The sequence below is a fragment of the Dasypus novemcinctus genome, chromosome 12 (assembly GCF_030445035.2).
Source record: "Dasypus novemcinctus isolate mDasNov1 chromosome 12, mDasNov1.1.hap2, whole genome shotgun sequence".
Classification (NCBI taxonomy): domain Eukaryota; kingdom Metazoa; phylum Chordata; class Mammalia; order Cingulata; family Dasypodidae; genus Dasypus; species Dasypus novemcinctus.
Window position 1 is genome coordinate 80724357 of NC_080684.1, and position 22794 is coordinate 80747150.

The 22794-nt window shown below is 39.0% G+C and overlaps 1 protein-coding gene across 2 annotated transcripts in view; it reads left to right on the forward strand.

Moving 5' to 3' along the window:
• The window catches only part of CFAP54 (cilia and flagella associated protein 54), a 325301-nt gene that overhangs the window by 166519 nt on the left and 135988 nt on the right, over positions 1-22794 (forward strand). For both annotated transcript variants that reach the window (XM_058308572.1, XM_058308573.2), the window contains exons 40-45: positions 9737-9889; positions 14135-14329; positions 15986-16073; positions 16368-16577; positions 19201-19267; positions 22102-22284. In XM_058308572.1, the coding sequence (XP_058164555.1) occupies positions 9737-9889; positions 14135-14329; positions 15986-16073; positions 16368-16577; positions 19201-19267; positions 22102-22284 (896 nt within the window). The remainder of the gene's footprint in view (positions 1-9736; positions 9890-14134; positions 14330-15985; positions 16074-16367; positions 16578-19200; positions 19268-22101; positions 22285-22794) is intronic.

The following is a 22794-nucleotide window of genomic DNA, read 5'->3' on the forward strand; positions in this document are numbered from 1 at the left end:
AAGTTTTAAATAAGAGGAAGCAGTCGCCGGTCAGAGAGAGGATAGGTAAGAGGAGGACAGAACTGTCCATTGTATTTGACAATAAGGGAGGTCATTGTCACTGGCCTTCCTGCTATGACACCCCCATTCTTGGGCCTTTCTCTAATCTGACCATTCTATCGAAAAGTACACCTTACCTACTTCCTCCCACACATTCCCTTATTCTGCTTTTCATTTTCTCTTTTCTGAAGCATTTATGTGGTATAGTTTAGTTTTTTAATCATATTTATTGATTTTTAGTCTGTCTCCTCTGCTAAATGTAAGCTCCATGAGGGCAGGAATCTTTGTTTTATTCACTGATATAATCCAAGTGCCTATATCAGCATCTGACACATAGTAGGAACTCAATATCTATTTGAAGAATGAATGACTTGGTGACCTTAACAAGAGTGGATTCAAAGAAATGGTGGGGAGAGGAGAGGAAGTATTTTGAGTGATAGGTGCAGTCATGGTGAGCTGTAGTTGTCAAGTCACTGAATAGAGATTTCTCTTTCTATTCAGCAGTGAAAAGGAGAGAGATCACAGGAGCTAGAAGGAAATGTGAAGGTCAGGAGGACTCTGGAGGGATTTGATTTGTTTGTATGTGTGTCTGTTTTTAAAAGTATAGAAGGAACATTTTTATATGGTACAAGGAGAGCTCCAGTAGATAGGGCAATTTTAAAGAAAGGAGAGAAAGATATTTGACAGAGGCAGAACCTTAAGGAGAAGAAAGGCAGAAGATGGGATCCAAGGCACAAGCAGGGAGATTAGTCTTGAACAGGAGGGTTGGACAGCCCTTTGCTAGGGCAGAAAGGAAGGGAAGTATGTTTTAGTTTCCTGGCTGCTAAAACATGTGCCCTGCAATGGGTTGGCTTAACTATGGAAATTTATTGACTTATATTTTCAGAAGTTTGGGGACTTGCTGCTTATTCCCAGGGTCTCTATCTACTGGCTAGCCAGTAATCTTTGGGGTTCCTTGGCTTTTCCATGACATGGCAATGTACATGGTGGCATCTCCTCCTTTCTCTTCCAGGGTCCGTTGACTTCCAGCTTCTGGCTGCTCCCTGTGACTTCTCTTTCTGTTGTCTTCTCTATATGGCCTCCAGTTAGAGGATTAAGACTCATCCTTGGGGAAACGGACTTGGCACAGTGGTTAGGGCGTCCGTCTACCACATGGGAGGTCCGCGGTTCAAACCCCGGGCCTCCTTGACCCGTGTGGAGCTGGCCCATGTGCAGGGAGTGCCGTGCCACGCAGGGGTGTCTGCCATGCAGGGGTGTCCCCCGCGTAGGGGGGGCCCCATGCGCAGTGCGCCCTGTAAGAAGAGCCGCCCAGTGCAAAAGAGGGTGCAGCCTGCCCAGGAATGGCGCCGCCCACACGTCCTGTGCCGCTGAGGACAACAGAAGCGGACAAAGAAACAAGACGCAGCAAATAGACACAGAGAACAGACAACCGGGGGAGAGGGGGAAATTAAATAAAAAATAAATAAATCTTTAAAAAAAAAAAGACTCATCCTGATTTATGTGGGTTACACCTTAACTGAAATAAACTCATTAAAAGATCATATTTACAATGTGTCCACAGCCAAAGGAGTAGATTAAGATTAAGAACACGTGTTTCTAAGGTACCTCACTCCAAGCTACCACAGAGTGAGTAGGTCCACATGCAGGAAGGTTTATAGATAGTGAGGGCTCAAGATGAAGATGTTCTCATTGGGTGCTGGTGGTTTTCCTAGTTAAGTAGGCGATTGAAAGCATAGGGAAAAGTGATAGGGTAGGAGATTTCAGGAGGAATGTGATAAGAATGGACTAGCTGCTTAGGAAACAGGAGAAGGAAAGATGGAAGCATTATAGAGCAATGTGACCCAGGTAAGTGAGGTTGGTGACCATGAATTTGTAAATTTTATTGTCAATGATAAGTCAGGTTATCTGTCATATTGAGTAAACAATGGGAGATAGCCTTCCCGTGGTCAATCACAATGACTAGTTGCAATCAAAGAGTATGGTTCTTCCTAGGCGTGCTTTCTTTTTCTTAGTCTCGTCTTTCAAACCTCTGGTATTCCCCTGGATCTGTTGCCATGGATTCTATGGCTATAAATGTGAGTTTTACATTATCCCTTCCATCCTAAGATCTGGCAACAGATGTGAGAAAAAGTATCAAAAATGATTGTTATCAAAATGAGGAATAGCATCTAAGGGATAAAAATATATATTTACCTGTCAAAATTCTAGACCTGTGAAGACCAGTAGGTACTTACAGTATGTCACAGAAGCACTTTCCTTGCCTATTAGAGTTACATTTGGAAAAGCAAGATGGTGGCGCGTGGACAGAAGGGAAGGTAGGTAGAATCAGGCTGTCATCATCCTTCAAGTTGTTTTTCATTGGTGATGGTAGTATCACCAATTTGAGCAGTGATGAAAGCAGGACAACCATAGGATACAGATATTGTTATGCCCACTTTATGGGAAAGAACTTTAAATGTTGGGGCTGTAAGTCAGACCCTGGTCTGTCCAATTGCTAAACCTATGAGCACTCCAGGTATGACATATTTTGCTCACCATTGCTCACTTGAAGGTTCAATTCTCCACTAAACTTTATAGCACTCAAGAAAAAAATGCTCTATTTCAGTGAGTTTGGGGAGATAGATATTTTATTCTAATTTATTGTTTTATCATGGAAATTTTTAGATGATCCTGGATAATAGCCTTCTAATTATAGGTTTGCATTGGACCCTAATTTATTAAAAACTTGGCATCCAAATTGTAACTCTTTATTAGACTCTAAGACTACTTGGACTAGAAACATTTTTTGGTCTTCCCTTTTGGATTTACTTGGCAATTTTTCAGGACATGGAATTTTTTTCAGTGTATTGAACTCAGATCATGAACATGTTTATAAGCATGTTGGATCATATGTATGTCACCATGAATCAGAGGTATTTGCAATTCTCTTAAAAGACCGAGTATACTCTTGATAGTTTTCCCACTAGATCGCTGCTTTAGAAGAACATCATAGATTTTCTTTTGGCATAACAGCATTTGGTGGTAATGCTTGATACATTTAATTCTTCAGAACAGATATTGCAATGCTCCAGTGCCTAGGAACATTTGGCATTCTCATTATTTAACGGCATCCTTTTCTCCCTTCAACTATTTAATAATGCATATGTAATTTGGTATATTCTCTGTAGGATTTGGAGAAGTGAGCATACCTCACTTTATAGATTATTCTTGTATGGATGAGTAACCTGCCTGCTTGTTAAACTCTATAGGGGAGATTACTCCATGGATATGTCTTTTATTATAGTTGTTTTTGCCTTCTGTCTGGAATCTTCCTTGAATTTTGACCTTGTGGTTATTTAGGTTCTCTAATAGGGTTATTTGGTCCTCAGGTGTGTTGGAATTTTCAACCCTTTGGAAAGAGTGTTTCATTAGTGCCTCTGGGCATTTGGATTGATGTGACCAGGTGTATAGAAAGCAGCCAAATTTCTAGTCATTCCCTCAGATCCTTCCTTGGTGGCCCATCTCTCAGGAGTCATTGGCATTTCAGCTTTAATTTCTCCATTGGTACAATGAGAGACATAGCAATTTTTTCTTTTTCTTTTTTTACTGACCTATTTCAAACTTTGGAGGCTATTAGTGCTTTTGGTATAGCTTCTTGAATTATCCATGGAAATTTTCAGAGAGGAACCCCCTTGAGACAGAGCTGTCAGGAAAAGGCCTCCAAAGCTAGTGATATTTCCTCACTGCTTTGCATCATTTATCTCGTGTAGACAGCCACAAAAACACCAACAGAACCCTAATTAGACTACAAGATAAAAGGTTTATTAGAGCTCGAAGTAAGATAAACAGAAATGGAAGTATAGTTTAGGAAGAAAATAAAGAGAGCTGATTTGTCAGCAGATATGTGATAAAAAGTTCAGGATGATTTATTTCAGGCCCATAATTTACATATGGCAAACATCTCCCCATCCTCCTCTCCCTTTAATTCTTCCAATCACTGGCATGCCCTTGTGAATTTTTATTCTAGAATCTAAGTTCTGTGAGAGCAGGGACAATGTCTGTCATGTTCACTTTCATCTTCTCAGTGCCTAGCATGGCATCTGGTACTGGCAAGGGCTCATTTTATGTTTTTAAAATATATGATTAGCAACCATAACAAGAAGCTTCTATCTATTGAAATCTTACTCTGACAGTACTGTGCTAAACAATAAAGCAGTGACCCTTTGAGATAAATATTATCATTCAAATTTTAACAGATACTTAAAACTAGGGCCCAGAGAAAGTAACTAACTCTCCCTAATGATTAATATGTGGGGGCTTACAGCCTACCTCCTTTTCCTTTGCTTGCTTAACTTCTTTCCCAGATCTTACTCTCTAAGGAGAAAAAAGCTAAAACCAAGCTCATGAATTCTTGCAAGAAAAATAGAAAAACAGAACAGAATTCTATACAGTCTTTAGAATGTTGTGTCTTTGTCTGGGACATCATGTAGGGCTGGGAATGACTTAGAGAAAAGGCAAACTGAAGGAGCAAGATGGGATGGTGGGAACAGGTTGATATGGACAGGAGAATGAAAATGGTGGGGTGGAAGAGTCAAAGTTCTCAGAGAGCTGATAAGAGCTATAGTAGTATAAGAATTTGATTCTCTTAAATGCCTGATAAGTGTGTCTGGACTCAATTTGCTGTGGGGACCATGCTTCTTTCTGTGTGGCCATGCTCCTGGTTTGGCTAGCATCTCCTGGAATTCTGGGCATTAGGGTTTTTGGAAAGATGTGGCCCCTGGGACTACAGAACTCAACCTTGTGTTAATAATTCCATCAGGACCTCCCTACTCTTTGGGATTACAAGGGCCCCAGGCTTCTTTCATCATTCATTTTTTTTTCCTCAGGCTCATTCCTATCATATCCTCAAAGCCTCTCTTTACCCCAAATCGACAGGGCTCAAATCTGGGTCATTGCCTCCTGCCGGAAACTGATGCCCTTTGGCAAACTATTTGAGAAAGGCAAGAAATCTAGTTCTTCCTCTTATCTCTTCTAAGGGCTTAAAACAAGTTAATGTTCCTCAACTTCACTTTTACTCCTTTGTAAACTGTGACTGAGATCTACACCTACTAATTTATCAGGTGCTGTGAGGATCAATTGAGATTAAGAACTATAGACGTCCTTACTAATAAAGTTTATCTCAACCATATAGCTTTGCAAACATAGTCGTTCATCCATTCAGTAAGAATTTATTAAGCATCTGCCATGTATTGTAGGTACAGTTATAGGTGCTGGGGAGAGAGCTGTGGACAAAATAGACAAATATCCCTGACATTTTGGACTTTACCTTCTAGTAGAGGGAGATGGTCAGTAAACAAGTAAAATATATGTATATCAGATGATGATGAGTGCTCTGGTCAAGGAGAAGCTGGAAAGAGGAAATGTTACAATTTCATTTAGGGCAATCAAAGCAGATATCACAGAGAAGTTAACATTTGAGCAAGAGGAGGTAAGGAAGCAGGACATGGGGATAGCTAGCGAAGATTATTCTAGGCCAAAGTGAACTGCTGGTGCAAAGATTTTGAGATTGGAACATGCCTGGTATGGGAGTGAGTGAGACAGAAAAGTATAAGGATCAGAGCAGTCATCAAAAAAGCATAAGGACGCAGAGCCTCATGGGTCCCTCTAAGGACTTTGGTGTAGGCTCCAGGTAAGATGGTGAGCCAGTGGGGGAGTTTGGACACAAGAGTGACAGGAGATGACTTACATTTTAAAAGAAGTCCTATGGGTGCTGTTTTGAGATTACAGAGTAGGAGTAGCCAAGGTGGAACCTTGTGATTCATAAAGATATGATGAGGGCTTGAAACACAGGGGAAGTGATAGTAGAAAGTGGAGTTGGTGAGAGATGGTGGGACTCTGGATGTTTTCTGAATGGAGACACCACAGGATTGGCTGTGGATTTGATTTAGGTTGTGAGAGAAAGAGAGGAGTCAAGGATGACTTCCAGCTTTTGGCTTAAGCAACTGGCCAAAGGTGAAAAATGGAGTTGCCATTCAATGAGATAGGGGAAAGACTATGGGAAGATCAGGATTAGGAAGAGAGATTAGGACATCAGTTGGGGATATGTTAAGTTTGAGATGTCTTTTGAACAGGCAGCAGAGCAAACCATTGACTAGATGAGTCTGGACTTCATGAAAATTTGGATCAGAGATGTACATTTGGGAGCTATCAGATATGGACAAAATTTAAAGCTGTGAGATTAGATTAAATAATAAAGGGAGTGAATATAAATTGAGAAGAGAGGAAGTTTAAGGATTGAGACCTGGGGTTCTCCAAGAGGGGCTATCAGTTGAGGTAAGAGCAGAACCTTTAAACCAAGTAAAAAAAGTATTTCAAGGAAGAGGGAGTTCGTAACCATGTCAAATGCTGCTGAAAAACAAGTGAAATAAAGCCTAAAAATAGACCATGGGTTTTAGCCACATGAAGATGCTTGGGGTAGAATGATGGGAGCTGTTTGAGTCCACCAAAGGGTTACTAATACAAAGTACTAGAAATTGGTTGGCTTTTGTAAAGCGTATTTATTTGGAGTAAAAGCTTAGAGTTCCAAATGCCATAAAAAGTCTGACTCATAGTACCCTAAGAGATGTCATCTCACTAAATGCAGCTGTCACATGTTGAAGCAAGGTGGCAGGCAGTTTCTGCCTGGTCTCTCCTGTCCTTCTGGGCTTCCTCTTCTTCTTGAGCTCCATGGGCCCAGCCTCTTGAAGCTTCATGTTTAAGTGATCCTGTAGTCCTCTCTTCTTTCTTTCTGGGCCTTCTGTATCAGACTCAGCTGTTCTGCTCTGTTCCTGATTTCAGCTGTAAGCTCTCAGGCAAAATGGTTCATCTCCCCCAGGGCCTCAGCTGTTTGAGACTTCTCCTTTCTGTCACCTGGAAGGATCAGAAAATGACAGACCTCTCTCTTTCTGTGTGTCTGTCTGTTTATAACCTACCCAGCAAGGGGGCAGAGACTCAACCTGAGTCAAATCAGAAGCCCTAATCTTAACAGGTAATCTAATCACAAGCACCTCAGCTGAATTTAATGCATTCAAAGAGTATCACACTCAGAGGAATAGATTAGTTTACAAACATAATCTTTATTTTTTTGGGATTCATAAAATAAACTCAAACTGCCACAGGGGGAAACTTGATTTAAATGGGTTCAAGGGAAATAGGATTTTTGCAGTAAAGTGGGGCAGAGAAATAGGATAGTTGTTTAAGGAGAAAGGTAGTATCAAAAGAGGGTTTTTGTGTGTGTGTGTGTGTGTTGGAGAGATAACAGCAAAATATGATTCAGCAGTGGAGAAAACTGATAGTTTGGGAGAGAGAGGAGAGTCACTGACTTGAAGCCCTTGAGATATATGTAGGCACAGATGCTGGAGACTGGATAGATGTGGTGGTGGGAACTTGTGGAAAATTTCTTTGGATAACTCCAGTTTTTTCAGTGAGGTAGGAAGCAAGGTCATCAGCTGAGAAAGGATGGAGTAAGAAGTGACGGCCCCCTTTTGCTTTCTTTACCACACAGTCAATTAACCTGTCCTGTTGCTTCTAACTTTGGAATGATTCCTGCGTCCCTTCCTCATTTTCATTACTACTCCCTTAGTTGGTCCAAACCACACAATGTCTCTATGATTTAACAGTCTCAACCATCGGTCTCTTTCTATTGCAGTCTGTGAATAAAACTGTCAACTAACTCTTCTAAAATTCCATATTCTTTCTGTCAACGGTCTGGCTCAACAACCTTCTTTGGGTCCCCATTAAAAGGATAAATTTCCTGTTTAACTTGCCAAAGGGTTGCCAATGCAAGGAACCAGAAATGGGTTGGCTTTTATAAAGGTGGTTTGTATGGGGTATGAGCTTACAGTTCCATGACCAGGAAATGTCCAAATCGAGGCACCATCAGAGGTGCTTTCTCACCCAAGTCAATTGCCATATGGTGAAGCAAGATTGCTGCCAGTCTCTGCCAAGGTCTCTGCCTTCCAATCCAGAATCTACCGTTGTCTCTTGGAGCTTAGCTGTGGACAACCAGGAATAGGGCTTTTCTCTTCGTAGACTTCCTCTCAGTCCTGACTGCTCTGCTTTCTTCTGGAGTTCAGCTGTAAGCTATCAGACATATGGCTCATCTCTTCCTAGGTCTCATCTCTTTGAGCCTATTGAGAGCTTTTCTCCTTGCAGCTCAGCTGTGGGCAAAACTGGAGTTCTTTCTCTTACGTTGCAGGATCAATACGGAGGCTCCCTTTTCCTGTGTCTCTTTATCAGACCCAGCCACAGGGCAGAGACTTAATTAGAGTCACACCTCACTGACAAAGTCCAACTGAAAGGGTCTCAAACCCACAGGAATGGATTAGTTCACAAATATAATCTTTCTCTTTTGGTAATTCATAATATAATTTCAAACTGCCACAGTCCGCTTTCCCTTAGTGAGAGCTCTGGACTTTGGGAAACTCTTCTTTGTTCAGTAAGACTGATCATGTCCTCTCATGAAACTATGCCCTAAACTCACCATCCTTACTATTGCTTCTGTACCTCTGCTTGCATAAACTAGTTCTGTGACCTAAGAGAAGTTACCAGACTTCTTTATACCTTAATGGGGATAATAATGGATGTGTATCTTTTATGGTTGTTTTTAGGATTTTAGGATTTGATAAGACTGTTACAGTAAATTATTTAGAAGAGTTTGTGGCATAGAGTAAGTTCTCAATAAACCTTAGCTATTATTATTATTATTATCCTGACATTTTACCCCCTTGCCACTTTCTTCCTAATGAAATCTTCCTTACCTTCTAAGACACAGCTGGCATATCTTCTCTTTCATGAAGTTTCTCGTGTTCTTCCTCTCCATCCTACCCTAATCTTTTTCTTCCCTCTTTCCTTCAGTTTAGTGTGTAACCAGATATATTCAGGAAATGTGATTTGAATAATCCGTTGTTGGAAAGCCCTGTCTCTTCAGCTAGACTTTTAAACTTTTGAGGGCAAAGGTCATGCCTCTTACCTCTTACAGCCCTGTTATCTAGCGAGTGTCTGTACTATCAAGACCGCAGATTTTACAGGGGACATTCCAGTTGTTCAACTGGTTGCAGAAGTAACTTTCCAATTTCCTGAAACTTGAAATTCTACTTTCTCCTATGCCTGCTTCATGGCATATGTGGGAGATAATTCCCAGGATTATCATCCACTGTCCAAAGACACTGCAGTAACTCTCCTGGGAGCTCCCCTTTCTCCACCATTTTCAGAACTGTTGGCTAGTTCCTTACCTCTAAAGACCCTCGTCTTCCTTCCCTCTGTATCCTCCAATTTAGCAACCTGTCTTTTCCTTCCAAGTTTTTTGTTTCTTTCGTCTCTTTCCCAAGGCACCCTTGCTTTGAAGAAACTGCTGAAAAGGGTAGATTATTTCATCTTCTATGATCAGCAGAAGAAAAAGTAGGAGGCTTCATAAGGCAAATTGGCAAGATCTAAAGTTATTTGCATTTCATAAGAATCAAAAGTTTTCTAAGGTTTTTTAAAGAACTTTCAAATATGAAAAAAAAAAAAAGAAAGAAAATGGATTTGAACGTTGAAACACCTGCCGCAGATCTGGGGTCTTTGAATTGAGCTGCTTTAGCTTGGAACCAAGAAATTCTCTGAACTAGGAACTATTTTGCAACTTAGCTGGCTCAGTGCAGCATTTCATCCCCAAAGTCACTCTTCCTTTTCCTTTCAGAATACAGCCAAGCCAAAGAGCTCGTCTGTGTGCCTGTGGATGTGGAAAACACTTTGCAATGTTTTAGAGAGACTTTGGAAAAATCCAAATATCACAACAGATCAATCCGACACAGCAGAAAATTGCTTTCATTATTTCTTGCGCAGACACAAGGTAAAAATGCTTGTCTGTATCCCTTAACTTTCTTGATGTGTGGGTACTGCCCTGTGGATCCATCATATTCTGCCTCAGTGTTCTTCCTTTCACCCATTTATTTATTTATTTATTTTTATTTACTTTTTTTTTATTGACTTTGTAATAATATTACATTAAAAATATATATATATGAGGTCCCATTCAACCCCACCACTCCCACCCCACCTCTCCCCCCCCCCCAGCAACACTCCTTCCCATCATCATGACACATCCATTGCATTTGGCAAGTACGTCTTTGGGCACCTCTGCACCTCATGGTCAATGGTCCACATCATGGCCCATACTCTCCCCCATTCCATCCAGTGGGCCCTGTGAGGATTTACAATGTCCAGTGATTGTCCCTGAAGCACCATCCAGGGCAGCTCCATGTCCCAAAGACGCCTCCACCTCTCATCTCTTCCTGCCTTTCCCCATATCCATCAGCCATCATGTGCACTTTTCCCAATCCAATGCCACCTTTTCCATGTGGACATTGGATTGGTTGTGTCCATTGCACCTCTATGTCAAGAGGAGGCTCAGATTCCACATGGATGCTGGATGCAATCCTCCCACTTTCAGTTGTACTCACTCTAGGCTTCATGGTGTGGTGGTTGTCCTTCTTCAACTCCATCTTAGCTGAGTGTGGTGAGCTCAATAAATCAGATTGTAGGTGCTGGAGTCTGTTGAGGCTCAGGACCTGGCTATCACATTGTCAGTCCAGAGATTCAAATCCCCTAAATATATCTTAAACCCCAACACTAACTGCACCTCCAGCACATTAGCATGAAAGTCTTATGAAGAGAGATCCCATCTGAGTCCAGATTCATCACACATAAACACCAGTTCCAAAGAGGGGCCATCTGACCTGGTAGTTAACCCCATCGGCCATGACCATAACTCCCATGGGTCTCTTTAGCCCTCAAAGGAACCAATACTTGGGGGTTGTATCTGCTTTATCTGTCTCTCAGACTCTGCTCAGTTGTGCATAAGGGCAATCCTTCTGACAGCCTCCAGACTCTTTTTTAGAGACTCGTAGCCATATAAACTCATTTCTCCTTTCCATTTCCCCCTTACATTAGGTCAAACAGCATTTTAAAGTCATGTTATTTTATGTAGACAGGGATATTCTGCTGATCCGCATTGAACCTTCCGTATAAGGTCATTTTCCAGTTGCATCATCAGTTGGTAGTTGATAGTGGTCCCTTGGTGCCAGGGAGGCTCATCCCCGGGTGTCATGTCCCACGCTGGGGGGAAGGCATTGCATTTACATGCTGAGTTTGGCTTCGAGACTGGCCACATTTGAGTAACATGAAGGCTGACAGGAGGAAATTCCCAGGCACAATGCTGCTCTAGGCCTTGTTCTTATTTTAGGCTTATCAGCTCACAAGCATAGTCATTAGTGTCAGGGGCTCACTGTTGAACCCTCACTCCCTCCCGGTCCCCGCCTCTGCACCTGGGAGACTGTCGCTGCTCCCCTAGGGACCACAACAGAGCACCACTGGCCAGGAACCCAGTACCCCCCCTGCTGTGGTTTTTAATTGTTGCCACTACCTTTCACCCATTTATATGCCCACTCTTGTTTTCACTTCTTCTTGTCTTAGTGAGTCATTCTTCTCTCTCTTATACTTCACTCCAACCAAGGAACTTTCTCATTTACCTGCTTTCATGCTGTCCATGAAACTAGAGTATTCCCTTGAGTAGAACAGATACGACATCCTTATATGTTAATTTTTTGATTCTACACCTACCTTCTTACCATTTTCTTGCAAATGTGGTGCTCTGGTCTTGTTTTACTTTCATAAGTAGATGGATTGATTCATACTGAATTAACTAGAACCTTTAAAAGCACTGCTTCATCAGTGTCAAAGATATGGATACATTTAAAAATAAGCATCAAGATTTTCCAATAATACCTTAAATTTTGATTTTTAGAGATTCCTTTTAGCATAAAACAAGATACTCACTATTATATTTATTTGTCTTCTTTCTCCACACCCATCAATTTGTGAACTCAAGCAAACAAAGCAGGGCTTTAAGTGATTAAACGGTTATCCTAGATAAGACCATTATACTCGAATTTAGGCTGGGAAAAATCCTCAAATATCCATATTTAGGTAATTTAAATTTTTTAAAATCCTAATTTATATTTATGATTCTGGCTGTTCAAAATTTATCATCACAATAAAAATAAACACTTAAAACAAATTTGTGGTAAAGTTATCAGAATCTAGATTTTAATTTATACCTACCTAATGGACATCCTAATTTCTAATGAACTAATCATTTAAACATTTGAACTAATTTATTTTAATTACCAACAGAATTTCCCTCATTTTTGTTTGTGGTTTTGTTTTTGGCCTATATAACTTGCCTTATTAAAAACATGACAGCTATTCAAAGGAAGAAATCTCTATTATTGCCAACTACATGAAGTATTTAATTGATATTAAAATAATTAGCTTTCATTTCATACTCCTGCCAAGTTGTTTTATACATGCAAATATCATACAGAAGGCAACATACTTTATTTTTACCAATCAAAGAAGAAATTTGAACAATATCCAAATATTTGGGTAAGAAATAAAGTTTTGTGGCTAGTTGTCCCTCTCCCCATGCATACCACCACCATCACCCACTAACTCATGCAATGAACATGAGACCCAGCCTGGGAAAATAAAGGTATTTTATTTAATTTGCTGTAGCATTTAGGAAGGAGGTACTTTTTCTCTTTCTGGATTTGTGGATGCTAAGAAACACGTAGGTCTGGAATCATCTTTGCCATCATGTGGCCAAGAAGGAAGCCAGCAGTGAAGAAAACAGAGCTTAGAGAGGATGCAAGAATCAGTCTGTGCCTGTTTATGGGGTACAAACATAACAATATGTCTGGCTGGTTAAATACCCTGTCAAGTGTTACTAGGATTTAGGAGTCATTGTTTAAATGGAAAGTAAATTTGTCCTCTGGGAAGAGACAATAATCTTTGAATTTTGCAGATGAACATATGAATCTCAGAACTAGCCTGGAATTTCTTTGACTGGATCTCCTGGCTGTGTAATGGTATATTTCATTCTCTTTCATGACATTGGCTCCATCAATGACATAAACCCGGAGTTAGACTTGAGGGGTATACTTCAGTTCTTGAGAATAATTTAGTTGACCACCAGGGCTTTTGCCAACTTGCACATTGAGTAATGACTAGCATTAGTCATTTAACAATGTACTTTTGTATGAATAAAATTGGTGCTACTTATTTTTGGAGAGCAGTTTTTGTAGTACTTTTGAGATTTTGAGTAAGAGTTCATGCTTCCATACTTATAAGGATTTCCTAGAAAGTGGCCTAAAATGTTTAAACTTCTTCTCAGTAATTTTTACAGCAATTTAAGGGTACTATCACCAGGTAGAGCAGAGCCTTAATTATTTAGTGAATTTTTTATTTAGGGTGGAATTTCATGAAAGTCCTGGATCTGTGATCTAAGTCTCATCTATAATTATGTATTAAAAATCTCCTTAGTAGAACAATTAAACTTAAATTACATACTTTTAATTAAACTTTGCCTTAGTGATAGCACTTCTTTAGAGCAATATTTAAAAGGAAATAGTTTCTAAGAATTCTTTATACCAACTCACTCTGAATTTCACCTGGTACCAAAATATTCGCAGCAGTTTATCCCCAGGCTGTAAACTTCAAAATCCATCTTAACTTCTCTCTCCTCTGCTTTTGTCTTCTTCCCTAGAATATTTTCTCTTTTTTTTCTCTGTGTTCTCTGATCTTATAAAGAGACAGATTCTTTCCATTTTTTTTCGTCTTCAGTTCAGAACTAGCAATGTGTTGCTTCTATCCCAGAGGTCTCTGCCCCAGGGGCAAGCTAACATTTTACTGTTGGAAGCTATTTTAAAAAAGGCAAACCCAAACTGTATAACTTCACCAGTCCCCAAGAGAAGCAAAGCATTAGTGCAACATTTACTTTTTAGCTAACCGCTGCTCAGTAGAGTTCTATGAAATAACAAGGATATAAAGCCCACCCACATTGTACCTGGGCTCTTGAGAAATGATCTTAGCTACTAAGTTTAAAGGAACAATGTCCCTCAGACTGCAAATAAGCATCAGCTGTATAAAAAATAATTCCTTCCTTCTCCCTTTCCATTTTCTCTACCATTTTCCCTCCCCACCAACTTTTCTTCTTTCTCCATTTAACATTCTTCCTTATTTTCTCCCTTGAATTTAGGAGACAGAGGAGGGATAAACAATTTAAAATTTATTTCTGGAAAGGTGGACTTTTCCCTGGGAACAGAGGAGATGCATTTGCCAACACCCCCTGACCTTTCTCAGGAGCACTTTCGAGTTTTTAGCTCAGTAGAAAAAAGCAAACTTCCATATTCACAACTTGGACTTGTAATTTCTTCTTATTACAAAACTATTGGTAAGATTTTTTCATTATGTATTCATTTTCAATATGATATTTCACATGGATGCTGGGATTGCATTTGATCCAGAAAAGGTTTCTTTAAAAGTGGGAGGAAGGGACTTGAAAATAGAATCTGTTCATCATACCCTTATAGGAAGTGGCAGGGCAGTGTGGAGATGCTTCCAGCCCCCTTCTGCCACTCACTTTCCCAGCCTAGCAGTCCCCATTGCAAGATTCCAGGCCATCCTCTGTCCATCCCCTCTAAAAGTAACTGTGAGCATTTTGAGGGGATGTAGCCATTACCATACTGTCACTTTCTTTGCCCTGCCCCAGTTAATTCCATTTTCCTTGTCTTCCTGACTGATTTGGCTTTTCTACTGATTACGCAGTATATATTCAATCACTGTTGCAGACCCAATTTACCCTCTTTTAAATAAACAGACATTTTGTGATTTTTCCCTTTACTACCTGAATTAAAATTTACACTTACTATACCCTTCCTACACACACATTGTTTTTTTTTTTAAAAAAAATCAATATATGGCTCTAAATATAAAATAAAGGAGAAATAAAACAAACCAGTTTGTAATAAAAGGATCTGTATGTAAGGTTGTAAATACTCAGGCACTAGAAGGTATAGTGAAGTGGTCAGATGCTTCCAATGACCACTGTGAATGTGACAGCTAGAGATGCAGTTGTGTTGAACCAGTTTCTCAACTACTATCTGCATCGTTGAGTTTGGTGACATGATTTCCTTAAGTGCTAAATAACTCTTGGTAAAAACTGAACAAAACAAAATACTACAGTGGTCGCATTTTTGGAAAATTCAGGGCTTTTCAAAATAAATACAAAACCACCCACTTCCTTTTTAGGTATAAAACAGAGTTAGATGCTTCTTGGATAATTATAACCAGGTTTCTTACCTTCTTCACAGGCCATCCAGTATAACATACCAGGAAAGACCCATTGTGAAAACCAACAAAGCCATTTCTCAGATTTCTAACCTACCCTCTAGGAGAAGGCACGGCCTTCATTAAAAGCCACTGCCATGTTGGTCAGAGTTCTTGGCTACACATTCCCAAGTGCATGCATTTATTAGAACACCTAAATAGATTCAGGAAATATTAAAGATACACTTTTCTGTGTTGGGATAAAAGAAGGAATCTGATATGTTCTGACCTCCTCACACCCCTGCTTAAAAACAAACCTTTTGAAGCATCCATCTGCTATCCAATGACGTCCACATTTCTCCAAGTGGCATGCAGAAGCCTCTGTAATCTGACTGCTGCCTCCCCTTTCAGATTTATCTCCTCTCAAGTCAACCATCCTCCAGCCTCCCTCAGCATTCCCATTTATACTGAGCCCTCTCACCCTTTCACGCCTTCTCTGAATTCTCCACCATTTCTACCTACTTGACTCGTTTCACTCTCTCCTGAAACCTCCTTGTTTCTTATCTATTAATCACCATCTTCTCGGGGTTCTCACAGAACATTGTTTGCTCTCTCTCTGTGTCTATATATATTGCGTGACCTTTGAAGGCACTATCAGCTTGCAATTTGCTTATTGCAATCTACACAGTTAAGGAATAATGCAGTCTAAAATATTCTTGCAAATATAAAGGGAATTTTTTTAGGAACTGACATTTGTTCTTCTACTTGATTAAAAATACAGATGTTCTCCAAGCCAGCAATCAAAGAAGTCTCAAAGTTCAGGCTTTGCATGAACTTGGAAGTCTGCTTGTCTTCGCAGAAAAGAAAAGGTAGACTTTCAGGAGTTGTTAGAACAAGGTTAAAATTGTTTTTGTTTGAAAAAATTGTAATTATGGTGAAAAGGTATTCTTTCATAAATTTTAGTTTTTCAGTAGCATTACATTGTTTCATTTTATTCATCAAATGCTGAGAGAAATTGTTATTTATGAAAAATGAACAATATTAATTTATTCTCTAATGTTTAATTCGAATATTATTTTGTGTATTTGCTTTTCCTTTGGATGAGAGATGTAATAAGACAAGGTTCACAAAGCATACTGTATGGTGCTGTGTTTCTGTTTTAGGGCTGCTTTTAAGTGTTGGTGTCAAGCTCTTGATGACATATTCAGAAAATCAGATGCTCTATATACATGGAAGGAGTTTGGCACATCCCTTACTAATACTGGTGACAGTTACTCACCTCCAGGTTCCAAAGACTACAGTGAGGAATTTCTGTCTAAATTTGGCATTTGGGGATGTTTGCAAGGAGCAATCATATCAGCAAAGATAGCACAGTGAGTGTGATGATGGAATGATGTGCATAATAACATAGTAGCTTCCCTTTGTGGGACCCCCCTACCTTGTGCCATGAAGAGTGCCTATTTATTGTTTACAGACACCTCCCCTTCCTATAATACCTCCATCCTTCCTGAATGTGAGCCCCACATGGACACAGGTCTTTGCTTTGTTCACTGACATATCCCACGTGCTTAATGTGGAGTCGGCATTCAATAACTATTTGCTGAACAAACAAATAAATGAATGAACAGTTGGTATGGGAGTGAACTTAACAGTGTGGAGGCAGGCACACTTAAGCCTAATTCAAGAGCCTCCTACTAACTTGTGACCTTTGGCAATTAACTCAATCTCTCTGAACCTCAAGTGTCCTCATTGTAAACTGAGGCGTTGAGAATTATATACTGTATCAGTTTTCTAATGCTGCTGTAACAAGTTACTATAAATTTGGTTGCTTAAAACAATACAAATTTATTATCTTATAGTTCTGGAAGTCAGAAATCCTGAAGTCAAGGTATCAGCAGGCCATGCTTCATGCAGAGGCTTTAGGGAGACGTCTACTTCCTTGCCTTTCCTAGTTTCTAGAAGCTTCTAGCATTCCTTGACTTGTAGTTCTGTCCTCCATCTTCAGGGCTAACAGTGGGAAGCTGGCACTCAACCACTGAGCCACATTGACTCCCCTGAGTTGGCTTTTTTGTGTTTGCTTGTTATTTGTTTGTTTTTGTTTCTAGGGGGCACTGGAGATCGAACCCAGGACCTCCTGTGTGGGAAGCAGGCACTCAACTGCTTGAACCATATCTGCTCCCCAGCATATCTTAAATCTCTCTTTATTCATTTTTGATCTCTGCTTCTGTCCTCACACCTCTTCTTCTGATTCTGACCCTCCTACCTCCCTCTAATGAGGACCCTTGGGATTCTATTGGGCTCACCTAGATAAGTCAAGATAATCTCCCCATCTGAAGGTCATTAACTTAATCATATCTGTAAAGTCCCTTATGCAATGTGGGGTAGCAAATTCATAGGTTCTGGGAATTAAGATATGGTTATCTTTGGACACCCATTATTTAACCCATCACATAACATATGTGAAAGCCTATCACAATGCCTTAATCATAGTTAGCACTCATAAATATCTTAAATGTTTGATTAATGTGAGAAATTGTGGCTGTATGGAAGGAGTAGATATATAGGTTTCTTTCACCTATCCATGTGCTTTTTAGTTCTCTTATATGGTATGGTGAGCAAAAACCTGCATAATATTTTGAGCTGTAAGGTAGACTAAAAAACAAAACAAACTTTCGTAGTTAATAATTACGTTGCTGTCTTCTCATCTGTAATGACAAGAATAGATAAATGTCTTCAGAAAATTAACACCTTTGGCAAGAAAGTAAGAATTACCACTTTAGAAGTATTAAACATTAATTTTAACCTCTGTCAAGTTGGTTTATTTCCCACTTCTGGGAAGAAATTCATCTTTATATATACACACACACACACATACCCACACATATACGCACATACCCTACAAGTCTGAGCTTATGACTTCGTAGAGCTTGGCAACAAAGAACAGAAACATTGAGGAAGGTTCACAGTTTGGAAAAGAACAGTTATAGCATTCCTGCCAGAGGGCACCTCAGCTTCTGTGAGCCTCTGAAGTTATTACTTAGTGATCTTTAGCCAATAGAAAGTCATTTCCTGGTTACCCAGCTGAAAGTCTGATTTCCACAGGATATGTGATTCTACAGAGGCTCTGGCTGTCTTTGTGGATGCCCTGAATTGAAGAAACTCTTCTCCCCCTGCTCAGAAAGTCAAAATACCACACTCTAACATCCACAAAGAGAAGCTAAACTCAGATAGTTATTAATACAATGAAACAGACTAGTTCTAAGTAAGACTTAGGAGAAGGTAAATACGTTTTACAGTTGCAATGTGAGTTTCAAGACCCTTAAAAAGAGAACTCATATGCTTCTAAGGGACATAAATGGAGGGCATTAGTTTGGTTGTTGGTGGAGAGACTTAATAGTTCCATAATATACTGATAGTGAGAAAATACATTGGTTCAGTCTTTGTTGAGAATTATTAACAGTACTCACCAAAAGCCCAAATTATGTACCCCTTTTACCAAAAAGTTCCTTTTCTAGGGATTTATCCAATGGAACTAACAAAACAAGTACTCAGTGTTTACCTCAACTTTGGAAAGAAACAAAATAGAGGTTAATATTTTTATATTCTGGTACAGCTATATGATAAAATATTAAACTTCTTTAAAATAATGCATCTTTATGTCCCTGAGTAGAAAATTTTGTTTATAAAATAGTTTATATTGCATAATTTTAGTCTTACTATGCATGCATATACATATGTATGCATAACTACTTTAGGAAAAATCTAAAAGGAAATTGACCAAAATGTTATCAGTAATTATCTTTATGTGGTAGGATTATAGGTGCCTTTTCATTTTCTGCTTTATATTTTTGATGTCTCAGATCTTGTATGTCACTCTTTTAGAGTCACAAAAACTATTTTATTTTGGAAAACTCATAAAAGTCTCTAGACACAAATTTATATAAAAATATTTTTGGAAAACTGTCTACCAACCAATTTTTTTTTCCCTTTACTTAGATTTATTAAGACACTGGATGTTAAAAAGAGAACCAACTGTTGCATTTTGTCTGCATTACTGTTTCAGGTAATTCATTGATTATGTATGTTTTTCTATAGTTAGCATGGCCACTCATTTAATCAGTAAAAAGGTGCAGTAGTTTGTCTTACTCATAGAAGTCACAGGTAGGAAAATACCGAGAGCTATAATTAAATATCACAAGTTCATCTTTCCTTAGCTGGCTGAACCCTCTGGCACCTTCACATTTAGTATTCATCAGTCAGTTTTCTTCTTTAGGCTACAGATGGGGGAGGTTTACAAAGAAGGAAATCGAGTCTCCTGTTGCACTTAAATTCTTGTTGTTAGTGAGCAGTGAAGCCAAGTATAACTCCAAGTGGTTGAGGTGGGTTACCTCATCTCTAAAAAAGTTTTGCCTGTTTGCATGATATAAAATTTTTCCTATAATGAAAATAAGAAATGAAGACTCCAGGAATGGAGTGTTTGTAGTTCTCGTGCTTTTGGTTTAACTTTACTGAAGAAGAAAGTTGCTTTTTTTCTGAAATAGAAGACATTTTGAGAATCTGGGATGTATCCATGGGCCTTGCAATCTACAAAAGGTTCTGTTTACTTTGAAGGCTGAACATCCTTGTTCTGTGTATCAGAGGCGTTTGATTAGCTTATGACATCTGGATAGATAAGTTCTTTGGGAAAGTCTTCTCTGAAGGTAAGGCCAGACTTCTCAGGTTTCTTGTGTTCCATGCAACTTTTGCCTGTGCTCCAAAGGAAAGGGGCAGAAGAAGTAGGGGTGCCAAGGGAATGATAAAACAGGCTCGGGCTCGTTTTATTTATTCTTTACTTCCTGATACTCCTTGTTCTTGAAAGTAATCCTACTTATGTTTTATTAAAAAAGTGACTTAAAAATATTTAACTGTTTACTTAATGGGGACATAATGTAAACTGTGGGCTATAGTTAATAGGTATACTTACAGTAAGATTGTTTCATCAGTTGTAACAAAGGTACCACACTAAGGCAAAATGTTAATAATAGGTAAAACTGTATATATGAGGGAGGTATATGGGAACTCTGGACTATCTGCATGATTTTTCTGTAAAACTGTAATACCACTAATAAAAAAAGAGAAAGAAAAATTTTAAAAATAAGCAATCTAATTGAGATAGTCATTAAAATAATTTTATATTGCATTTGCCATTAAGAAGTACTGATTGTTTAAGACAACATAAGAAATCCTCCTAAAGGTAAAATTTGGTTTTGTATATTTCATCTTGTTTCCCCAACATCTAGTATAATATTGATCATATAAGTTAACAAGGAAATATTGTTAAAATTAAACAGTTAAAAGTTCAGACTTAACTCTGCCTTACAATTCTTCTGAAATAAGTTGTCATCTCTCTTCTACTTATATAGCCTTGGTGTAGTAAAAAGAACATAGATTTTTTTTAATATATATTTTTTGTCTTTATTTTTTAAATATTACATTCAAAAAATATGAGGTCCCGATATATGCCCCAACCCCCTCACCCCACTCCTCCCCCCATAGTAACAATCTCCTACATCATCATGAGACATCCACTGCATTTGGTGAACACATCTCTGAGCACCGCTGCACCTCATGGTCAATGGTCCACATCATAGCCCACACTCTACCACATTCCACCCAGTGTGCCATGGGAGGACACACAATGTCCGGTAACTGTCCCTGCAGCATCACCCAGGACAACTCCAAGTCCCGAAAACGCCTCCACATCTCATCTCTTCCTCCCACTCCCCACCCCCAGCAGCCACCTGGCCGCTTTCTCCACACCAATGCCACATTTTCTTCGATTACTAATCACAGTAGTTCATGAATAGAATATTAGTAAGTCCACTCTAATCCATATTCTATTCCTCCATCCTGTGGACTTTGGAATGGTTGTGTCCACTCCACATCTGTATCAAGAGGGGCTTAGATTCCACATGGATGCTGGATGCAATTCTCCTGCTTTCAGTTGTAGGCACTCTTGGCTCTATGGTGTGGTGGTTGTCCTTCTTCAACTCCATGTTAGCTGAGTGGAGTAAGTCCAATAAACCGGAGTGTAGGAGCTGAAGTCTGTTGAGGCTCAGGGCCTGGCTATCATATGGTCAGTCCAGAGATTCAGGTCCCCTGGGTATATATTAAACCCCAGCACCAACTACAGTTCTGGTAAAAGTAATAGGAGAGGCTTGTGAAAAAAGATCACATCTCAGTCCAGCTCCATCACACACAAACACAAACTCCAAAGTAGGGCCAACTGACATGGCACTGAACTCCATCTGCCATGTCCAAAGAACCTGTGGGTCCCTGTAGCCCTCAGAAGAACCAAAACCCGGTTCTTTATCTGTCTCTGGGACTCTGCTGAGGTGTGCATAAGGGCAACCCCTCTGATAACCTCCCAGCTCTTTTTGGAGACTCATAGCCATATAAACTCATTAAGAACATAGATTTTTGAGATAAATAGAATGGCTTTGAATCTTCTTCCTGCCATCATTAGCTGTGTGACCTTGGATAATTTAGAAGTCTCAGTTATATCATTTGTGAGATAGTAATCCTTACCTTCTAGGGATGGGTTAAATAAGGATTGAATGAGATAATGTTTATGAAGAATCTACCAATAATGCCCAATTCACACTCAACAGGAGAAAATACAATCGTAATTTCTCTCGAAAATTGTAAGTATCCAACTACCATGGAATTCAAGAGGCACAACAAAAAGGGATGCTAAGAAGCCTTTGTGACCTCTAATGAGGCTAATTTTAATAAGTACCATTCATTACAGGGTGTAGTGTAATAGGCATATGCTAGCAATCCATGCACTTTTTTTTGTTGTTCTAGCATTGCAAATGCAATTTGATAGCTCTTTACTTTACCTTTTTTTTTTTTCAGGGTTTGCTTAGAACCACCCTACCACATCCCAAAACTGAACATTGTTATGCTCAGTATGAAATCACTCAGCTTCTGCCAGGCATTGAACTCTTCTCAGATAGATACAGAGCTGACATTTGTTCTGTAGTTGCAAGTCTGTATTATGTTATACGTGAACTGCATTTTGCTAAGCAAAATCTAATAGTAAGTAATCTGTAAAATCAACTAATCTTCATTCACTATGGTATTTTGCTCCACTTATCTTACACTTTTCAAATTTTGATATATTTTTTTGTCATCTGTTCTTTAACTTTTAGCCTTATATAATTATGATTCTTATTTGAACTATGAAATAAAATGTATTAAACAGTATTCTTGCTTTGACACAATTGTTTGCATTGCAGTTTGTATACAAAATCAACATCTATTTGATTTTGTTCTATCTCAACTTTTTTACTCTATTATTTTATTTTTTGTTGAGGCTTTTGTTGAAATTGGTTAGAATGTCATTGATATCACACATAAGAATTTACAGCACAGGTAACTCATTGCATTAAGTTATTCAGTTCATATCAGTATCAAAACTATGAGAATATTTCTTTACCGAGATAAGTTTATATTTGTCTCTTATCTTTGACCTGTTGATGTTAAAGAACACAACAGATTATAACTGTGAAATAAAAGACAAACATTTCTTAAGATCCTAAGAAAATC